This window comes from Coptis chinensis, chromosome 6 (genome assembly GCF_015680905.1).
Source record: "Coptis chinensis isolate HL-2020 chromosome 6, ASM1568090v1, whole genome shotgun sequence".
Taxonomy (NCBI): domain Eukaryota; kingdom Viridiplantae; phylum Streptophyta; class Magnoliopsida; order Ranunculales; family Ranunculaceae; genus Coptis; species Coptis chinensis.
In genome coordinates, this window is record NC_141461.1 from 32,515,763 (window position 1) to 32,537,760 (window position 21,998).

At 35.4% G+C, this 21,998-nt stretch overlaps 1 protein-coding gene across 3 annotated transcripts; it reads left to right on the top strand.

Annotated features, from left to right (window-relative positions):
• The first annotated feature begins 668 nt into the window (after positions 1–668).
• On the top strand, positions 669–16,924 carry LOC147492615 (uncharacterized). Of its 3 annotated transcripts, none has more exons than XM_086566622.1 (13): positions 669–735; positions 822–1,117; positions 1,269–1,582; positions 1,688–2,322; positions 2,453–2,563; positions 2,724–2,783; positions 3,095–3,152; positions 3,305–3,354; positions 7,456–7,513; positions 7,976–8,219; positions 8,298–8,475; positions 8,561–8,668; positions 16,781–16,924. In XM_086566622.1, the coding sequence occupies exons 4-13, from the start codon at positions 2,191–2,193 to the stop codon at positions 16,886–16,888; spliced, it is 1,107 nt and encodes a 368-aa protein (XP_086422748.1). In that variant the 5' UTR covers positions 669–735; positions 822–1,117; positions 1,269–1,582; positions 1,688–2,190; the 3' UTR covers positions 16,889–16,924. The 3 variants fall into 3 exon arrangements, 2 of the variants coding, with proteins under 2 accessions (XP_086422748.1, XP_086422747.1); XR_015199136.1 differs by lacking the exons at positions 669–735; positions 16,781–16,924 and adding exons at positions 10,149–10,783; positions 10,903–11,231 and having other exon boundaries at positions 756–1,117; XM_086566621.1 differs by lacking the exon at positions 669–735 and having other exon boundaries at positions 756–1,117.
• The last annotated feature ends 5,074 nt before the right edge of the window (positions 16,925–21,998 follow it).

Below are 21,998 nucleotides of genomic sequence, written 5' to 3' on the forward strand. Positions count from 1 at the left end.
TTCTTAATGAAACAACCGGATTTCGACTAGTAATGTTTCTTGCTTTTTTTTCGGAAAGCAATTACATTGATGTTGAAGTGGATGTTAGAGCTCATTGGCCTTTGAGAAAAGTTGCATCTGGGAGGGTGATAAATGTTGATCTAGGACATAAAATTGGTAGAAGAACCGTAGGGGAGGGCAATTTTCTGGTATGCATTGAAGCGATTATTGAAAGCTCATGTGAGATACCGGAACCATATAACCACTTTCGAACCCTTGGACAAATTGGGTAGGGAAATGTTATATGGCCTAAAGCGTTTCTCAATTTTCTCCTCCTCGTTGTTAGGAAGCAAGCTTGAACTAGTTATAACTTTTATTAGACATGTAAGCTTCATTTTGAGTTCTATGTAAGCTTAAGTACTTTATTAGACATGTAAGGTTCATTTTGAGTTCCATGTGAGCTTAAGGTACTTTATTAGACATGTAAGCTTCATTTTGTGCAGACTTTGTCTTTCTATGGATAATTTTGTTAGATAGAATAGTTTATCTTATTCATCTATTTATTTTTATTTTTTTCATTGTAGAACTTGCATATGTATGTATGTATATGTGTTTGATATTTAGGTGGTGGACTCTACTCAATTGTACTAACCCCTTTTTAACTCCGCCAATGCAAATTTATTTACATTGTCGGTCCCAAGCCCGAATAAAGGAGGAGGGAAAAGGGTGGCAACTTGAAGGAATGTTGAAACATAGGTATGTGCTATTCTACTTTGAAATATTTACATCTCACTCTTTTTAAAATTTCAAGTTCACTAAGTAAAGTTTGGTTGGCATCGAAGTGGTGGATTACAATAGTATTGGGGATTACTGGATGTGTTGTTGCACGAAGCGGAAGTTCTTTTTTTTTCTTCAGTGAATGGGGTGAAAGATAGAGAGTCTGTGCAGAGCTCTTGGAGAGACCTCATTTACAACCAAAACTAGTGGCGAGATCATGGGAAGGAAAAACTTAATGGACAGGTCAAGAAACTACGGCAAGCGATTTGTTTGTTTGTTGGGTTACAAAGTTGAGGAGTAATCATCAACCCAAATTGGTGGTGTTCGTGCTTCTAGAACTTATGCTGCACTTGGAGCTAAGGTAATCTTTATTATTATTGTTTAATTGACTTGGGAAGCCTTAGTGAGTGGAAGAAACTAGGATGGTTGAGTTTCAGTGTAATATACCTAGCGTATATTTTCTGATTTTGTTTTAGTGAAACAAGTATTGAGTGTTGTGTTTGTGGTTACAGTTTAAGGATATAGCTCAGGCTTATGAGGTTTTGAGTGATCCGGATAAGCGTGACTTGTATGATCAGTTTGGTGAGGATGCACTCAAGGAAGGAGGATTTCCTGGTGGAGGTGGAGGCCATGATCCGTTTGACATTTTCTCGTCCTTCTTTGGGGGCAGCAGTCCTTTTGGAGGCGGTGGTAGCAGCAGGGGGAGGAGGCAGAGGAGGGGAGAGGATGTGGTTCATCCCCTCAAGGTTACTCTCGAAGATCTTTATAATGGAACATCTAAGAAGCTATCACTTTCTCGTAATGTTCTCTACTCTAAGTGCAACGGGTGAGTATTTTTTCTGAGTTATATACTTGTATCAATGCTTGTCATGGTTTATATGTATTTATGTATTCTTCTTTAGTTAACATGTTTTCTTGTTGTTTATTGCAGCAAAGGGTCCAAGTCTGGTGCTTCAATGACGTGTTCTAGTTGTCAAGGTTCTGGTATGAAGGTTTCAATGAGGCAACTTGGCCCTGGTATGATTCAACAGATGCAGCATCCTTGCAATGCCGGTTAAGGATGCATGTTGTTACTTGATTCATGTGCGCGTAGTATATTTGATAGAATGCCGGTTAAGGATGCATGTTGTTAGAATGCTATGATTTCTGGTTATGTGTCAAAGGGAATGTGGGATCATGCGTTTGAGTTGTTTGAGACGATGCAGATATTGAATAGTGGAGTGAATACCATCACTTGGAATACTATCGCTGCAGGGTGTTAGTGTAGATGAGCCTGAGTCAAATGTTAGGAGCTCTATATCTAGTGACTTGCATGGAGGGTCTTCTTCGTCGAGTGATGGAACATCTTCTTCGGAGAGTGATTCAAGGTCGACATCGGACTCTGAAAAGGAACATGAAAAGAAGGCACGAAGGGAAAGGAGAAAGGAACGTGTTATGGCTGTGAAAGCAGCTACGAAAGCTGTTGAGGTAATAAAAGAACACGAGAACATTGTTGCTAGGTTGGAAGGAGAGAAGCAAAGCTTAGAGAAGATACTTGAAGAACGCGCTAAGCAACAGGCACAAGAGGTCATACCACACAACTCTATTTTTTCGCTGATGTATTATTTTCCGCTACTTGCCTTGCGCTTGTTATTAACGTCCATGTTCATGTTTATCTGTGTGTGTATTCTCACTTGTATCTCTTTTGTGATATCAGGCTTCAGAACTGCAGATGACTATGATGGAAACAATGAATGTTGTTGACTTGGAGAAGCAGAAGCATAGTTACACTAGGATGGAAGCATTTACTCGGTTGACTAAACTTGAGGTCTGTCTATATATTTGCGCTTATGTTTATAGCTGGGTTATTATCTATCTGCTCTAGACTTGTGCTCCAGACCTTTAGTGTTTGAGAAACATGTAGTTTATTACTTTGTGTTGATTTCAACTGCTGTTTTCTCATCACTAAAGATTGAATGATGTTGCAGACTACGAATGCTGATCTTGCAAAATCCCTTGCTACAATTCAGTGTAATCTTGAAATTGAGGTATGATGGCTTATACTTTTTATGATAAGTTGATAATGGTGATAGATAATATCCCACATCTGCTTTGCCTACAGATAAACTATAGATGTTGTACATCTTCATTCTCGCAATTCCTGTTACCTCTTACCAGATTCAAAGATATTGGTTATTTAATTTTGATTAGTTAATATGTTTTATACCCTATCATAGCTTACCTGTTTCCATTGGTTTATTGCTTCCCGTCAGATCGAGAGTAGTGATAACCTTATTCTTGCAATCCCCATTACCTTTGGACACAGTAGATTAATGTCTTTTTCCTTTTTTTTTTCAAGAGTAAACAAGTTGCAGATCTCCGGCAACAGATAGACGTAAAAGAAGCTATTCAAGAAGGTACTCTATTATTAAACACCGAATAAGGCTTCCATTTTCGTTTTTTCCAATTAATTTTTTCACTTGGGCTGTTGACCTCCAGCAATATATGGGAGATACTTTATATTAGTATTTGACTCTTTTCTTATATATCCTTTGTATTTTCGTTGTAGATCTTAAGAGGAGAATCTTGAACATTCATCAACATGGATCATCACCAAAAGTGAGTTGTGAACATTACTAGAGTATAATGCTTCTTCTAGCTGTTCTTTACTTTCTTTAGTTGAGAAAATTTTACTCTTTCTATATATTGCCCTTTATATATGTTGTTTTGTCTCTTGTATGCCAATTTAGTTTTATTCACGTGAAATAAAAGAATCTTTCTCAGTTTTTTAACATTTTTCAGTGGTTGGCTCTTTTAGCAAAAGTGTCTTCTAGGATAATAGGTGATGGGATCTTTGAAGTTGGTAGATTGTACTTTCTTCAGTAGGAACCCATCCGTGGACTTTGTTTTTTCTTTTCTTTTTTCCTTTGTTTTTTTACCGGAAAAATGAATTTTCTTCAATAGAGGAAGTAGCAGGGAATCCTCTCATGTGTAATAATTAGAGATGTATTTGCAGCTCGAAATAAATAAGCAACAAACCAAAGTGCATTTTTTTACCTTACTTTATATTGAAATTTGTGCTAGTGTAATTTATGCTATTTTTCGAAAGGCATATGCATCATTTTTTAGCATTGTGGGTATCTCTTGATGCATTTTTTATGGCTTCCTGCCTCTCGGTGATTGGTTAATTTGGCTAGTTACTTGAGATGTCCTCTATTTCCTTTGTTGCTTTCTCCGTACCTTGTAATTATATATATTTTTTATAGCTCAACCGCGATTCTTTCAAGATGATGAGGATGAATGGAAATGGTGATTTTGAGGTGTAGGATGGTTATGGGAGTTTTGTTAGGTCTCTGTTGATTGATTGCATGTGAAATGATCTAATAGGAATTAAAATATCAATATTTTTAAAAAAAAAATAAATAACTTAGCCACGGCCCATAGCCGTCGGAAAAGAACTTTTTCCCACGGTCGTCCACTTTACCCACGGTCAAATAATAACAAGCCAAAAACCAAAATTAGCAACGCAAACACCAAAGCCCACGCATTAAGACCGTAGGAAATATCTTTTCCCACGGACTATAACCGTCAGTTAAACTAATCTTTACCTACGGACTCAAACCGTGGGAAATACTGACCTTTTCCGATGGCTTTTCCTACAGTTTAAAACTGTGGCAATACTGACGGCAATGACCGACGCAAAGACCGTCGCTATTGATGGGTTTTACTGACGGTCATGGCTGTCGACAGACTATTCCCGACACACAAATAGCCCACGGTCCTCCGACGGTCCAAAACCGTGGGAAAAGCCCTTTTCCCATGGTTTTGGACCGTGGCTTAAAACCTGTTTTCTTGTAGTGAGTTAAGTGCTGAACTTGAGCGGCAAGAGGAAAGCCTTCCCTGTTGTTTGTTCTTCATGAAGCCATTGATGTAAATTTTTTGTGGTTGAAGGTAGGAGTACAAATAATCATTGAATTGCTAATATGATTGGTTGTTGAAATCTGCTAATGGGTATATTCCTAATAAGTTTGGGTATCATCTTGATGAAGCAGGAAAATAGGATGAAGTTTTCTTTTCAGATTTCTACTATTTCTATTATGAAACTAGATTGAAATGAGTTTATGTAGAAATCAAATGATTAAAACAAGATTTGAATGAGTTTATATAGAAAGCAAATGATTGAAACAAGTTAATGTACAACAAATGATGGAAATAAGTTGATGTAAAGCAAAAAGGACTTGTATTGAGAAAAACTTGAAGCTTGAAAATGATGACAATGGAGAATAACAAAAAGAAAGGAAAACTTCTACTCTAACCTACTCCTACTCCTAACCCCTAACCCTAGATCTACTCCTACTCCTAGTGATAAAAGAGAAAAAACTCTTTTCTATCCTAATAATAATGTGATTTATTGTTAGGAATAAGAAAGCTAGTTATTCTACAGTACAATTAGATCAAAGTTTTACTCTCAAGTATCATGCAATATTATGGAGTAAAGAATTCAGAACAGGGCATAATAATCTATAGACCAAGCAAACATATTCAAAAATCCAAAAAAATGATTTTTTGCTATTTGTGCATCATCCTTGTTTGAGCATCCATGGCTTATCAATATACATCACAACTGTCATGGAATTAAATGCAAACCTAGAACTTTGTTCTTGTTGTGGTACTCCTTATCATAGGGCGTCTCAATGCCCATCATATACCGAGTTCGAGTTACAATTACGAACCTCAATTTTCAAACTTCCCGAGTACCCAATACACTCAAGAGTTTTCTAATCATGCAAACAACTCAAGGAGTTCCACCACAAATAGTCAACCACCATTCATATATCCACCTGGTCACTCAGAGTGTGGTTTCACCCAAAGTCCATTACCATTCACATCAGCATCCATATCAAATTCGTCTCCCACTCCACCATCTATCACATACCAACTTTACTAGGAAATGGCCGAGCAATGAATACTAATTCAGCCAAATAGTAATGACCTTATGTTTTCTCCAATCTGATTCAAAATATGCGACATCTAAGACTAATATTCTTCCCACCAGTCTAGAACCCAACCAAAAAGAGAAACAAGGTATTACTATAATGAAACAAATTGCTAAAATCCATCCTGATATTTATGACCAATTAAAACCCCACTAGTACAAAAAAGGGTTTTTGTGACTGTTTTAAAAGGTTTTTTGTGACTGTCGTGTTCGAAACAGTCACAAATGGCAAAAAAGGGTGTTGGTGACTGTTTTAAAAAGTTTTTTGTGATTATCGTTTTCGAAACAGTCACAAATGGTTTTTTTCTAAAGAAGGCGTATATGTGTGGAGAACTATTTGTGACTATTTCACTAAAACAGTTACATATTACTTGACCTTAAGTGACTGTTTGACCCATCTATTTGACCCAACTACATTTGAATTGGTCCAGTGCGCCCACAACTCCACTAAAAAAAACTAATTCGAAACACAACACTACGCCCACATTCACTCTCACCTCCCTCTATCTCCCGCTTCCTTCAAACTCTAAGTACCTGCCTCTTAAAAACAAGAAAAAAAAACACTTCACGACTCTCTCTTCACTCATTCTTGACCTAAAACAATTTCTCATGACTCTTTCTTCATGTAACAAATGTTTTTTGACATACTTTTCGTAACGTTTACTTTAAAGAGTACATGTGTGGAACATTATTTGTGACATTTCCACTTAAATAGTTATGTACCCCTTGTGTTTATGTGACTGTTTTGATTATTTCTATTTCTATCCTTGCACACGTTCAATTAGTTAAAAAAAAAACTAACTCACAAACAAATAGCCCACGTCCTCTTGTGCGGCTCTATCTCGTTCTACCACGCATTGTCACCAAATTCGGAAAACCCGTTAAATTGGTAAGACGTCTTGTTCCAGTTTAAAACCCGGGTTTTTCAAAATATCGTGTTTTAAACGCGTTTAAACGCGTTTTAAAAAACGATTAAAACCCGAGATTTTGAAAACCTGCCATTTAAAACTTTATTAAAACTTATATATATATATATATATAAGAAAACGTGAAAAGAAAAAGGGGTTTTGGAGTTTACATATTTGAAGAGTGGGAGTTAGATTGACTTATTGAGACAATTCTATTTTACTTTGGACTATTAATACTTGGAAATTTTAAAGTCATTGACTTATTTGTAGTACTTGATTATGCCATTATGGTTGGTAATTAGTAGTATCTTATTTAGGGTCGTGTTTTGGTACTGGATCTATGACTTCTAGTATTTTGATGAGTAATTGATAATTTGATACTTTCATGTATTTGAATTTTCTTTCGTTTGTATTATTTTTTTTTTATTTTCTTTTCCTATTATTTTTTTCACTCTTATAAAAAATCAAACTCCTTATCTATCGTATTCTTTATCATCGGTATTTACCGTTTCTTTTACGTATTATACGTTTTAAATATGTTTTTTATGCCCCACGTTTTCTTATGCTTTTTTTTTCCCATTTTTTTCCCGAGACGTTCCATTTAAAACATGAACTAAGTTTTTTTTCAAGTACACCGTTTTTAACCCGTACCGTACTTGGTGACAATACTCTCTCTCTCTCTCTCTCAAAATCGGCGTTGAAGTAGTACCAGTAGCTCTTTGAAAATCGGAGATTGTGGTCGGTAAAAGAATCTAAATAGATGAGGTTAGTTGATTGTCTTCTTCTTCTTTGCAAATGAGTGAATTCCTTTTTCAGGAACAAGTGAGACACGCACTCTCTCTCCCCAATTGCAGGAACAATCGTCTCATGCAAGGTATAGTTTTTCATTTAATTTGTTGTTTGCGTTTATTTCATCAGTACAATTTAAACTAGTAAACTAAAATTTTGGGTGATTCTTTCATGGTTTTTTTTTTTCATATTATCTATTGTTTGCAGGTTAAAGTTTTTGTTGATTTTGGTGTTAGAAAGACAGAAAAATTTACTTCACCAACATGAATATTACTGAAATTTTATTGAGTAACCGAATTATTATGAACAAGGAGCAAAACTATTTTTAGGAATCATGCCCTAATATTTTTACCGATTGGAGTTAATGAATTGCAAAAATCAAGCGTAGGGAAAGATAGAGAGATTGCATTAGAGTTGTTTTGCATGTACAAGGTTTATTTAGTGTGTTCAAAGTTTTTATCTCCTTGTTTGGAAAACAAATCGTTCCAAGTTCATGTCCAAACTTTGAATTTGGTTTTTTGTTATGAGGCATGGGGGATGTATGCAGATGCTGAAGTGGAATTATTTGGGATTCTTGAGAGTCTAAGATCGGCTTATTATTTACCAAAGATTGAAGAAGACACGTGTTGTTTATTGCCGGATGTGAACTTGCATGAGGATCCTGAACTTGCATCGTCAATTGTCAAAGTTGTTCGGACGATTGTTAGTTATGCGTTCAAGAGCTGGAGAAAGGAAGATGTAGTGTTTAAGAGAGTGTTGTCTTTGGTTCATCAGGCTAGGCCGTGGTTCAGGTTCTAACTTTTTTAATATATTTTTTATTTGGGATGGCAAAACAAGTTATTGATGTTATTCTTAAAACAAATCTTTAGGCTTCTTGATTCCAAGACATTTGATAGATTGCACTCCTCGCTTGTCACGAATCTTTACAATTGCAATGTGCTCATATTAGAGGAGGATGCATGTTTAGACGGAGATGTAGTATACCTGTTTTGTATGACAACCTTTACAGAACATCTCAAGTCATCTGCCAAGGATCATTTACTCGTGGTACCGCGGAATTTTTTTTTTTCACTCTCTCATATTACTCCATAATTTTTGAGGACCTTGTAACTTTGGAATTTGCTATGTGCAGAGATCCGACAACATATGTTTGACCATTAAATCTCAACAGAGAAGTAGATCTTCACTTATTGTCCATATTTTAACGTGCGTGTTAGATTTCATCGCATGTGACTGCAAGGTAATATAAATTTTATTGAACTATTTAAACTCTCAAAACCAATCAATCTAAAGTTTTAAAGTTGTCCGTATCCAAATGTGCGTGGGTTTTTTTTTTCCAAGGACAGATTAATTCTTGGACATTGCGATTGATGAATAATTTTTTGTTGAATTTCATAGTTTTTTTTAACGTGTAACATGACTTAGAACACTACTAATTTGACTAGTGAAGGTTGAAAGAGCCAATGTTTAAACAACGGAAAATGCGTGGATCGAACATTGACTGAGAAATGAGGATAGAACATCCCGTTGAATCTGCCAGACAAGTTTTATTCCACTGCCAAACGTGGCCCCCACATGAAGATAGTGTGAAGTACCCCTAATACCTTCCACATATTAGTTATTTTTATTTGAAAAAAATTAAATTAACATAATAGGAATTTACATATAAACCCTTGAACATCTCCCACCCTCTAGTCACATCTCTTATATCAGAAGTTATTTTCTCTCTCCTATTCCTACCTAAACTGGACGTCTCTTCTTCTTTCTCAACAACATTCACTCCTGAGTACACAGTCTCCAATGAAAACTTCATTTCTTCCCGCCCAAATTCCTTCCCCTCTCTTTTTTCCCTCATTTTCTACTCTGATAAGATACATTATCTTTCATTCTAGAGTTCTTCATCTAAGAAAATCATTTGGAGAAGGACTGCAGGTAACCATGTGCTTGATAATGGGCTAAAATTAATTGTTTACATTTAAGTTGATTACGCTTATAAATGTTTCTGTTACATTCTAGTTAAATGCCAGTTTAATAGCAACATCCTAAATGTCCCAAGTCACTTTGATCATTGGATTCTTTCCACATATTGTAAAAGTAAAGCAAAATAGGGATGAAAACCATATTAAGCGTGTATTTTCAAGTTATCCAAATTCAAATTTTATAACACCATATATTGTTGTACATTTGAGATAAAATGTCTTACTATGATCATATTCAGTTTAGTTAAACTGTAGTACGCTCTCTAAAGTGAACTTATATAGTGGCGTACATATGAGATAAGATGTCTTAATATGATCATGTTTAGTTCAGGTAAACTGTAGTACACTCTCAAAAGTGAACTGATATAGTATCGTATTTGGGAGATAAGATGTCTTAATTTGATCATGTTCAGGTCAGGTAAACTGTAGTATGCTGTCTAAAATGGACTTATATAGTGTCGTACTTGAGAGATAAGATGTCTTGATATGATCAAGTTCAGTTCAGGTAAACAGTAATACACTATCTAAAGTGGACTTATATAGTGTCTTACTTGGGAGATAAGATGTCATCATATGATCATGTTCAGTTCAGGTAAACTGTAGTACGCTGTCTAAAGTGGACTTGTATAGTGTCGTACGTTGGAGATAAAATGTCTTAATATGATCATGTTAAGTTCAGTTAAATTGTAGTACGCTCTCTAAAGTGAAATTATATATATTTGTTTTGGGTTTTTGTTTCAGCCATGGTCACTAAAGCATATCAAAGTCCTTCTGAATTATACCATGATGGTGATTCTGAAAAGACTCAAGAGAGGAATTATTGTAGAATGAAAGTACACTATTGGTGGAAAAGTCATGTAGAGATGGGTACATTTGACGAGTACTGGATTATTGGCAAGAGACCAGAAGCAGTTGTGGCTATATGTAACAATGATGGATACCTTCATTTCCGTAGTTACCATCCCTAGACCCCTCACTGTCCGGATCTAGAGACTTTGGCCCATTTGATGGAGATTTTCGTGTTAACAATTAACAAGTTGTACAACTTCAAGCTCAATATGGAGGCGGTGGTGAAATGAGAATTTCACAAGTTAGTTTCGGACATAGACTTGCTCAGGAATTGGCATTTCGATGTAAATTTCATGGCTAGGTATCTGTATGAGATGGGATGCGACTGTAAAACCATGTTTTACACCAATGCAAAAAAGGCCAAAGAAATGAGGTTTATTTTATTCCCAAGTGTGGTTTATGAGCTTAAGTTCCTGGGTGAATTCGAAAGTCCACAAGACTATGATGTTTCTAAAAGACCACCATTCTTGAAAGCACTGCCATTTCCACTACCATGCCAAGCATCCATGGATAGCCAAGGAAAAAAGGTAATAAATATGGTTTTGAAATATATAATAGTATTTGGTATATAAGGAAAGGAAAAGTTATTGTTGTTTGTTTGTGTTGTATGTTATGTGCAATAAATCTGGGTTCAAATCTTGTGTAGTTGAAAAGAAAATACGACGAGGGTATGACAAATTCTGAGGAGATTGAATGGAAGGCGTATCTACTCTCAAAATGACCACGACTAGGAATGGGTGGAAGTGGTCGTAAGTGTTATGTGCCTGCAAAGCCAAAGGACCCATGCATCACATATACTCTGCCATGTGGATCTCTTCAATTGACTTCTACGACGAAGACGAATATGGTGATTTGGAGTAATTTATATGAGGAATATTTTGGAGTTTCAAACTTGTATTATATGGCCCTTTTGTTGTGATGAAAGCGAATACTTGTATTGATAAGTTTTAGTAAATTATATGGTAAAAGTTGATAGTTTTAATTAGTCGAAAGTGAGAGCCCAAAACAGACTAAAATACGATGCTTTCCATATTTAAAGTACACCAAAATAAACAAACAAATCCATGACGCACCACATGAACAACTTCAATAAATGTCACTGAAATATGTAATTTTTGCAATGTGAATATAATCAAAGTCATAAGAGATCTACTATTATCTAATAACATGTATGATGTCGCAAAGCGAGTTTCTATTGTCTTAGTATGGATATTTTTGTATCCTAGGAAACAGAGATCTATCTATTTTTCAAAGAAGACATGAAGTCTGAGTGGGAGCATATATTGTCTTGCTCTAGGTAATGTTCTAACTGTACACAAAAGGAAGACACTTCCAAAGCTAGGAAGGGCTCGGCACAACCGTTACTGATTGAGTAATAATCAAACAAGCATCCTGCGTAAAAATTGTTCAAAACTCAGCAGGTAACTATGATGTCTTACAACAATCACACAATGTCCTATTGAAGTAGCAAACTTTCAATCCAGAATTAGAGTATAAATTAGTGTTTGGAACATATTCAAACAACCATTTCCACCTCAGCAGTAGCAACATTTGGTGCATTTTCAACTTCAGATATACCCTCGACTGTTGAAGTGTTTTCTCATGCATCAAAGTCCAAAGACCGAGCAACTTTCCTCATACAATACTCTTCGTCGGTCATGCCACACTCCAACAAGTCCTTTGCTATTCTTTTCCTAATATACGTTCGCCTGTTCGATTGAAAGACGGGTGGCAAATTTCTGAGCAGGCAGTCAGCAAAGGCAAGTGTGTATGCACCACAGCTGGTGTCATCATCTTGTTCGGCGCATTCGGCAAACTCCAAATTCCACTGGTGACCCAGTTTTGCCATGTTTATACACTCACTATCATAGCTTAGAAGTGTGTAAGGGAGCACCGACAACAACTTCATCAAACGTGGTGCGGTCCAGAGCCCAGATGTCACCATCTTTCGGCTTCTCCAATGAGTCGTAGATTTGAACAGTCCACGTGACAAAGTTTACGATGATGAGGATCCAATGCACTCCGTCAACATTGACCGTCATCATCAACCCACGGCAGTTTCTCAAGTATGGCCTCAAACTGTCACGCTGAACTAGTTCGATGATACGGGTCTTTAAATTACCTACAATTTGCAATAAAACTGCAGAAAGCTTATCTTCTACGAGCATCTGCTGGTCTTCTAAAATAGTAGCCAATCCGTTGTACAAATCACGCAAATAATGATGTTATTACAATAATAAAATAAAATAAAATAAATCATTATACTGGAAAAAAAATAAGGAAAGAATAAATCATTATAGAGTTCCGTAGAATAAAAGACACGAAACGTGTGTGAAATTACCGAGAACCACGACTCTGCAACTATGATGTACAAATTCTCCATTCCACAGGGGTGTGCAACGGAAGTGTACCACCGGCCTAGTAAGGACATGTACGAGTCTAGTATCTTGTACCCAAAAACAATAATAATAATCAACATCAAGTATATGTAGAAGAACTACTTTAATAGACAGAGACATACCACATCATTAAGCCATCCTCCCCCGAATAGTCCATAGAAGCTGCTGATGTCAATTTGAAACCCACTCCCATACTGTCTAAAAATGTTAAAGTGACTCGTTTCATCATTGTTGTGCTTATTCCAGTAATACAACACTTGTACATTCGAGGTATGCAATTCCATTAGGTCATCTCCAACACTTTTGTGACTAGCAACACTATGAGCTCTTTTTAGCAATCCCACTCCCTGATTGAAAACACCAAGAATCAGATCTTGGCAAAAGTCAGCCACTTCAACCTCGAGTTCACTCCTTATATATTGAGTAAATATTTGTTTCCGCGATCCCTGTGCCATATCTTTTTGCAACACAGAAGTAGCCACAAAATTTTCTCCCTCTCCTTCATCAACAATCAGGAGACAACCTTCCACCCATTCTTTGAAAGTCCATCACCACGATCATCCACAATGGATGTCTCACAAGCATCCTCTGTCAGAACGGAATGAAGTCAGAAGGCATCTATGGTGTCACACAGCAGGAACATAATGTCCCACTAAAATAACAACCTTTCAATCCGTATTTAGAAGATAACTTAAGAGTAATTTGGGAGGTAATTAAAATAAAATAATGTACCTTGACTGCATTTTCCCCTTCTACAGGAGCAGTTGGTGCAATTTGAATTTCTGAAATAGCGTTCCCACAAACAGATTTTTGTTCAGAATCAGCACCTTGTACCGCATCAACGCCACCACCCTGAACACTCACAGCAGGCATAAGGCATATTTCTTTGGCTTGCATCCCCAATTCTTTGAAATAGTAGCCTAAAAAAGCATAATAATAACCTATAGACACGACAATATTTAAAAAAAAGTAATTAAAAGTGAAGCACAAGCATCGGTATTACTTGTGCTTCACAATTTGGAAATAATTAATAGTGAAGCACAAGCACAAGAACAATATTTAAAAAAAGTAATTAATAGTGAAGCACAAGCATCGGTATCACAATTTGGAAATAATTCAACTTCACCATCACTAGGAGTCACACAGACAACCTGCATAAAACTAGATAAAAGCTCGGAAAGTAGCTATGATGTCTCAAAGAAGCCATATAATGTCCCACTTATTTACAAAACATTTAATCCCCACTAAGAAGATAAATAAGTGATAGGGACATATTTAAAATTTCAATTACCTTGAACGCACTTATGACATCCACAGCCGAAATTCGTACAATTTCATTACATAAATTTTCCTCTTGATGAGCCTGTTCCCCATCGATACCCGTCGTCTCAATCTCAGGAAGTGTCTTCTCATTACATACTGCCTCATATACCTTATTCTCTTTCGGGGTCACTAGAGAAGAGAATAGAACCTTGCCTTTCTTTAAAGGTGGTGTTTGAAAATCTTCTTCATTGTAGGAATGTAAATCTGATATATCCATTGGATCCTCCACAACGCTTCCCCTTCTTCGGGTATTCTCTATTTCATCACCTAACATCTTCTTCAATCTATTCATAGAAATAGAAAGCACATCAACATCTTCCACTACTTCACATATAGCCGCTGCGAGTGTACTTTTAATATCTCTGACCTCAGCTCGTACAATGCTTAACTCCCTCTTCAGAGACTTAATAGCGTCATATATATTGTACGACTTGTTTGGTTCAACTTTGCATTTTTCTGAATCTGGGATTTTCATATATAAAACAACAAAGAACACAAGGTCATTTAAACATGAAAAGTAAAGAACTAGCAAAGAAATAGCTTTAAGAAAAACCAAAAACAACAAACGGCTTCTATCATGATACATACTAATAAAGATGCAAGCTATAGTGCGTTTTGTTTTCAGGCGCCAATATCGAAATAAATGGGCTAATCTCAAAAAGTTAAGATTTTTCCCTGCTTGCCTTTCAAAAAAAAAGAAAGATTTACCATCACTCAATTCCTTTACTGCTCAAATTTCCTCAAAACTAATAACCACCAGAAAATCCACCAAAAACTACTATTTTCTTCTTCTAAAATCAAACCAAAAAGAACATATCATTCGATTAGTACCTCTTTTACTTAAAGCCAATACCAACTATAGTCCGTCAACACCTCTAGAAGTAGTTAACAACCAAAAACATCTATTTACAGTTTCCTACATATTATGTATTATGCAAAACACTAATAGAGGAAACATCTCAAACGTTCTAGAAGAAGAGACTACTCTGCCCAACAATTGACAACTCTATAGAGTCAGTTGTAATAATATAACAGAATCTTGTAACAACCTAACCATTTGTAACAGAAGTTAGTTAGTTTAACTAACTCACCTAACCTCATGTATAAATACTACACTAGTTCTCTGTGTTTGTTAATGAATAAAATTATATTTTTCACTTTTCTAGTTTTGAGTTCAATCCTCTTTAAACACTCCAACACCAAAGTATACTAGACGACCTCTATCCTAATAAATAAAAACACAAACTTTATGCAATACCTTAACTACTGTCACCAAAACAAAGATGACCTTTCTATGCTTGGGCGGATCTTAACAAATCCATACCATTATGCACCATATATTAATCTGTTGCAAACCAAAACACATTCATCCTTATACAAAACACTTCTAAACCCAAACTATACAATTTTCAACTATATTGAGAGTGAAAAATACAAACTTTTGAAAAAGTAGCACCTTTGAAGATTTGGTTATGTTTTGTAAAATGAGCTACCATCAAACTTAAGTATATGAGTTACCAAAAACAAAAACACTATATGAACAAGAACAAAGTTAAAGAACCTACTCATCCTCTTCACCATCTTTGCCAACTTATTTTCCGAAATGAAATGCAAAACCTCACAAAATGGATTTTTCAGAGACTAACAGTTGTCACTTGGCGCAAATCTCAAGTTGATTTGCAGCCCATGCTTTGTATGAACGATTACACTTGCATATAAACGCACAAACAGATATTTGTGGTTCTTTTTTAAGAGTTGGGATCCCCTAAAACCGACCACTTGATAATTGTTTTAATTCCCGACCTATCCACTTTCACAGCTGTGCATTTGCATTTGATTTCCCACCTATCCCCTAATAGTAGATTTTCAACGCCCACAGTAGATTTCGATTTTTGGATAATGTTTATAAATTTTGGAATGTTTAATTCCTATTTTCTTCCCTTTATTAATTTCAAATAGTACTCTTCAAGAAAAAGATTTTACATAAATAAATGAACTGAGTTATGCTATCCCAGAGTTTGTTGTCCAGCTATCCAAAATAGATCACAACCGCTTATATAATGCCTCGAGATTTACACACAAATGTCCCTTTATATTTCAATGCAAATCAACGATACACATTGAGTCTGGACAGCTAGGACACAGTATTATAGGACAGCAAAACCGGACTCTAAAGAAATACTTACCCTATTCTTTAAAAAATATTTATTCTTTAAACTAGAAAGTAGACCCATGCATACGCACCGACTCTTTTAAAAACTTGTTCAACTATACATATATAAAAAAAAAAATTAACAAATCGTGATTCTTGTTTTCGTCGCTAACTTATTTTAATTTCCTAACAAATTGTTTTAATCAAGTCTTAAAAACCCGTTTTAATATTTCAACTAATGATTTTAATTAAGTTGTAAAAACCTGTTTTTCAATTGGGGGAGGGATCTCGTTTTAATTAGAAGTGCTAGATTTATTCTATATGGAATTCCCATTATAATAAAAAATTCCCATTATAATAGGAGTAGGATTCCCGTTTTAATTAGATGTGCTAGAATTTCTCTTTTCAATAGGAGAGAAATTTCAGTATTAATAGGAATTAATCATGTAGAATTTTAAGAGAGCTAGAAAAATACCTCTTGTGCGAGCTTTAAAACCTTGTATAGTTGAAGTGTAAGCTTATACTATATAATATGTGGCCATAATTCATTTGTTTGTTGAAAATGTGGCTAGAATGTGGCTTTATCCGTGTAGGATATAATGTGGTTGTTTTATTAATTTGCTTTAATATTTCTATAATATTTTTTGTAGGAAATAAAGATGTTGGTCAAAGCCCAATCAAAGCTCGAGCCCATGAGCCAAAGAGGATCATTTAAACAATCAATAAGTGAGCGCTTATGGAATAAATTGTGTTATTAAGAATGGAAGGAAATCTACAAAGGATAATTGTAACTACCCCCATATTTTCTTACCATTTTCAGCTCATGAAATATCCCCATTTACATTAGTTATTTATTCCCTTAATTTTATTATATCAAATCATTCCGTAATACTTTATATTTTTGTCACCATATATATTCCCCCATATCCTCCATAATTCTAGAACTAGCATTTAAGATGATGGCTGAAGTTTCAGAAAAATTAACAAGAGGTATAGAAATGAAATACAATAATTGTTGGTGAGTTGATAACTTTCTACCAAGGGTTTTGATAAATTTATATTTGAAAATTAATTGCTTTCATTAGTTATTATTTCCTTACAAGTTACTTTTATTGTTACTTAGATAAGAAATTAGAAATTCTCAACAATTGTTGGTGAGTTAATATTAATTTACCAACTTAGATATTGCTTTATGAAATCTCTTCTCCCTCATTATTTATTCCCTTCAAAATGTGGATAGATATATCACTTACCACTATTCTAATCATATTTTATTGATTATTCTGTAATTTTTTAGATTTTTGTTGATTGACAAGTTCTATACAACATAATTAAATATTCAAAGAATCCAAAATCAAAGAATTTCAGCCCTATTCAAAGAATTTGTCCAAATCAGTACACAACTCATTTCAGCCAGATATTCAATCTATGAGGTTATAATGTTTCTTTTTACCAATATACATTTTGTGCAACTTTTGAATGTAATAAAGAGCAACAAATTGGTCTATTGTAAGTGCCTTCTAGCTTAGTTGGTAAAACCTTTGGGTGATGACACCAGAGGTCTGGGGTTCGAACCCCGCTACACACAATTGAGTTACTGATCTCTTTAAAAATAGGCTTGCCCACACATTTTTAACAGGTGCCGACTAGCAAAGTCAGTAAAACTTTTGGGTGATGATACCAGAGGTTTGGGGTTCAAACCCCACCAGTATCAAAGAATTACTTATCTAATTTAAAATAGGCTTGACAATAAATAAAAAAAAAACAAACAAATTGGTTTATTTATTTATTTCTAATAAAATAAGATGTCTAGATTTTGGTTAATTTTATGCTGCCTTTGTGTTGTGCTATATTGTTTTTTTTTAACCAGTTTGGGGAAAGGACCAAAATATCGAATTCAAGAAATATATCGTGTACCCTAGAAATCGAGATATATCAGTGGATATATATCCTTTTGTTGACCGGTAAAAATTTTGTTTTGTGTCTCGATATATCAGTAATATCGTCGATTATATCAGAATATCATCCTCCACGTCACTGTGTCATTTTTCTGTGTAAGTGTAGAACTAGTGGAGGCACCCAAGAGCATGGGCAGAGATATGCAACTAAGGATGCCAAGTGTAAGTTTGTCAGGATGATACATACTATATAGCATCCTGTTAAGCACCGTTATCACTTGGTTCTCACCATTGCTACTTGAAAGTTTTTGTCAGCCAAAGTAAAGATGATAGATATTATATAGTATCCTGTTTAATACTGGAAATTTTGGTCTGCCAAAGTAAGGATGATACATATAATATAGCATACTTTTGTCAAGATGATACATACTATATAGCATCCTTTGTAGCACCGTTATCACCATTGTTACTAGAAGTTTTGGTCTACTAAAGTAAGGATGATACATAATATGTAGCATATACTTGTTAGGATGATACATATTATATAGCATCCTGTTGAGCACCGTTATCACTTGGTTCTCACCATTCCTACTAGAAGTTTTGGTCCACCAAAGTAAGGATGATACATAGCATCTTATTGAGCACCGCTATCACTTGGTTCTCACCATTCTTACTGGAAGTTTTGGTCTGCCAAAGTAAGGATGATACATACAATATAGCATCCTTTTGTCAAGATAATACATAATATATAGCATCTTGTTGAGCACCGTTATCACTTGGTTCTCACCATTCTTACTGGAAGTTTTGGTCTGCCAAAATAATGATGATACATACTATGTAGCATACTTTTGTATGGATGATACATACAAAGTAGCTTACATATGTCTGGATGATACATATTATATGGCATCTAATTGAACACCGTTATCACTTGGTTCTCACTATTGTTACTGGAAGTTTTGGTCTGCCAAAGTATGGATGATACATACAATGTAGTATACTATTGTCTGGATGATACATACAATATAACATACTGTTGAGAAACTAGGGATGCCAGAGTGGGAGTATGTCAGGATGACACATACTATATACCAATATATTGTGCCAAACAGTATGATACACTGTATGTCCCATATATTACATTGTATGTATCAACCAAACATACTTCCACTACGTCATTCTTAGTTGCATATCTCTGCCCATGCTCTTGGGCGCCTCACGGTGACAATCCTCTAACTATTACCAAATTCCAAAATCTATTACAAAAATCATGTCAGAAACTTTCGCAATGAGTGCTTAAAATTACTTGCAAGCTTCTATATTGTTCAAAGCTAAATATTCTTTTTCCCTTACATCAAATATTTATCATTCAGAAAAAGGCATGTCCATCATCACTACAAAACTTTTGGAGTCTATATCCGTCTTGAAGCTCGCACCCAACATCGTCATCTGGGACATCATCATCATCAGGGACATTATCAACTGGTAGGCCTGTAAGTTCAATATATATATTGCAAATTTACCCTCTAAAGTCATAATCATTAGCAAGTAACACTGAAAATGAGCAAAAATGGAAACATTCACATACCTTGCAAATTAGGTTTGGGCACATGTGGACACCTACGCTTTGTATGCTTTGTAGATTGACAGTTGCTACACTTGTTCTTTCCAGCTCTCCCATTTTGCTCAGCAGCTTCCACTACGACAACATAACAACCAACCTAAAATAAAACTTCTTCTCTTCACAAAGGAAATTTCATAATCCAAAAGTGAGATCTACATAGATACGTGTTATTTTTCTTAAAACGTGTACTCGAACAACTTATCAAGAGAGATTCAGTGCATTTACTTACATAAGTAAATTTATTTAGAAAAAATACTCATATAGGAACTTACATCCAACATCTCCATTCAACTTGTCATCTGCAACTCAAGCGTTGGGCTTAACATTCTCCCTATTTACACCTACAATAGAGCGCACCACAACAAAAATGTGGCCAAATAAAATGACAAGCAACTGCCCCATCAAAAATAATCAAACAAAGTGTTAACAAACGACTGAGAAAATAGATCATTACAATCTTAAACAAAGTTGTCACCAACGTATATACACTTACCCCTACCTTTTGGATACAAGCGTGGGCATTTGGGCTTGGTGTGCCCTACGATACCACAATTGCCACACTTATTTTTTTTCATCTCGTTCTGACCTTTCAGTCTATTAGGATTTTTGGGTCAACCCTTGCATTTTACATATGGTGGATCATTAACTGATTGACAATGTGTGGTTTTAGGAGGAGTAAAAGGAAACTCGAAGGGAATTGGTGGACTGCATTCAAAAGTTGATGGAGTCTTATCCATTCTATAAGTTCGATCATGAGTAGAAAGTATGTCAGAGGGAACCTGGGGCCTGCCATCCGAAGTAGATCGAGTCTCATAATTTATTTGGAAAGAAGCTAACACGACTTTAAAGGCTTCACTGTCTCCCAGAGTTTTGGAAGCCCACTAACATATATCTTTGTAGTTGCTTGTAAGTTCACCATAATGAACGGTTGTGGTAGACCGATTAAAATTATTTGGACCAGGTACTCTAACAACTAATTTAGCGACCCGGGTCCATCTCCTAGAAAAGCAGCTCTGTGGAATTTGACGAACGTCTTCATATTTGTAAACTTAAATTATATGTCTACAAGGAAATCCATATGACTCAAATAGTCCACATGAACAATTAGCTTCCCTTTCTAGGACGTTGTATTTCACAATAGACTTTTTACGTTTGTTTAAATGACGACTTACAGTGTATACGCGAACATTCTCACTCTCATTTTCTCTACCGTCTACAGTGTATATCACTTCCTGCTTTAACTTCTTCATGAAAACATCAAAACAAACTTGAGTGTAGATAGATTCAGCCTGTTTTGCATATTCATCTAAGTGGGCATCGATAATAGGCATGCTCATTATAGTCTTCACCACTTCCTCATGCTCTCTCTGGCGGATATTCGAAACTGCTATTTCCAATTTCCCAAAAACATCAAACAACCACATGCCAGGCCTCACATGATGTCGTATAACAGAATTTATACTCTCACACTGCTAGTTACTTTTACAACCAGTAAAGAAGTAACCATAGAGATAAGCTTCTGACCACTTTTCCCTTTTTTCATATCATTCCCACCCAATTGTACTTATCAACCTTGTAATTTTCCACGAACTTTTCCCATCTTTTATCAAATTCATTGCGGGAGCACTTCAAATGCATCATCGAGTTGAAGGCTTTTAAAAATCCTTGCTTGGAGACATTCTTGAGGCAATTATTCATGATGTGCTAACAACACAAACGGTGTTTCGAATTCGGGAGAGTCGATATCAAAATCTCGCTAATCGCTAGGTCACCAGCAGTAATCACAAATTTTAGGTGTTCTCCGTACATTGCATCAATAAATGATTGTAATACTCATTTATAAGACTCCACCATCTCATTTGTCATCAATGCAAAACCAAAAATTACTGTTGATCCTAACAAACACTATAATCGAAATCTTGTATTGATTGCTCTTGTATATTGAATCAAATAAATAAATCACCAAAACAACTATAATTTATACGTGAGGTGGAATCTTCCCAAAACAGTCGAACTAGCTGCCCGCTCTCATTTAATTGGTAATTATGGTGGGAAAAAATATCTGCTTGTCTTGCTATCCATGTGATCCAGCAGAGTATTGGCATCGCCATCAATACAACAAATTCTCCTATCATCCCCCAATTTATTATACAAGTCTTTCTTTAGAAAACCAACATTTGAGAAATCTCTAGCTCTATGTACAAAGATATCCATTATTTTGCAATGACGAATACCCACATCATTCAGAGTCCTAGTATATTCCAAATCATGTTGAGGCACTTTTCTATGTGATCGATCAAACATCGAGCTTGGATGAGGCACAAGTGAATGCGTGTGATCCCCAAC

Coding starts and splice junctions, on each gene's coding strand:
- LOC147492615 (XM_086566622.1), top strand. CDS start 2,191: ATGGCTGTGAAAGCAGCTACGAAAGCTGTTGAGGTAATAAAAGAACAC. Junction 2,323..2,452: donor CTAAGCAACAGGCACAAGAG/GTCATACCACAC, acceptor TTGTGATATCAG/GCTTCAGAACTGCAGATGAC. Junction 8,669..16,780: donor TCATCGCATGTGACTGCAAG/GTAATATAAATT, acceptor TATTTTTTGTAG/GAAATAAAGATGTTGGTCAA.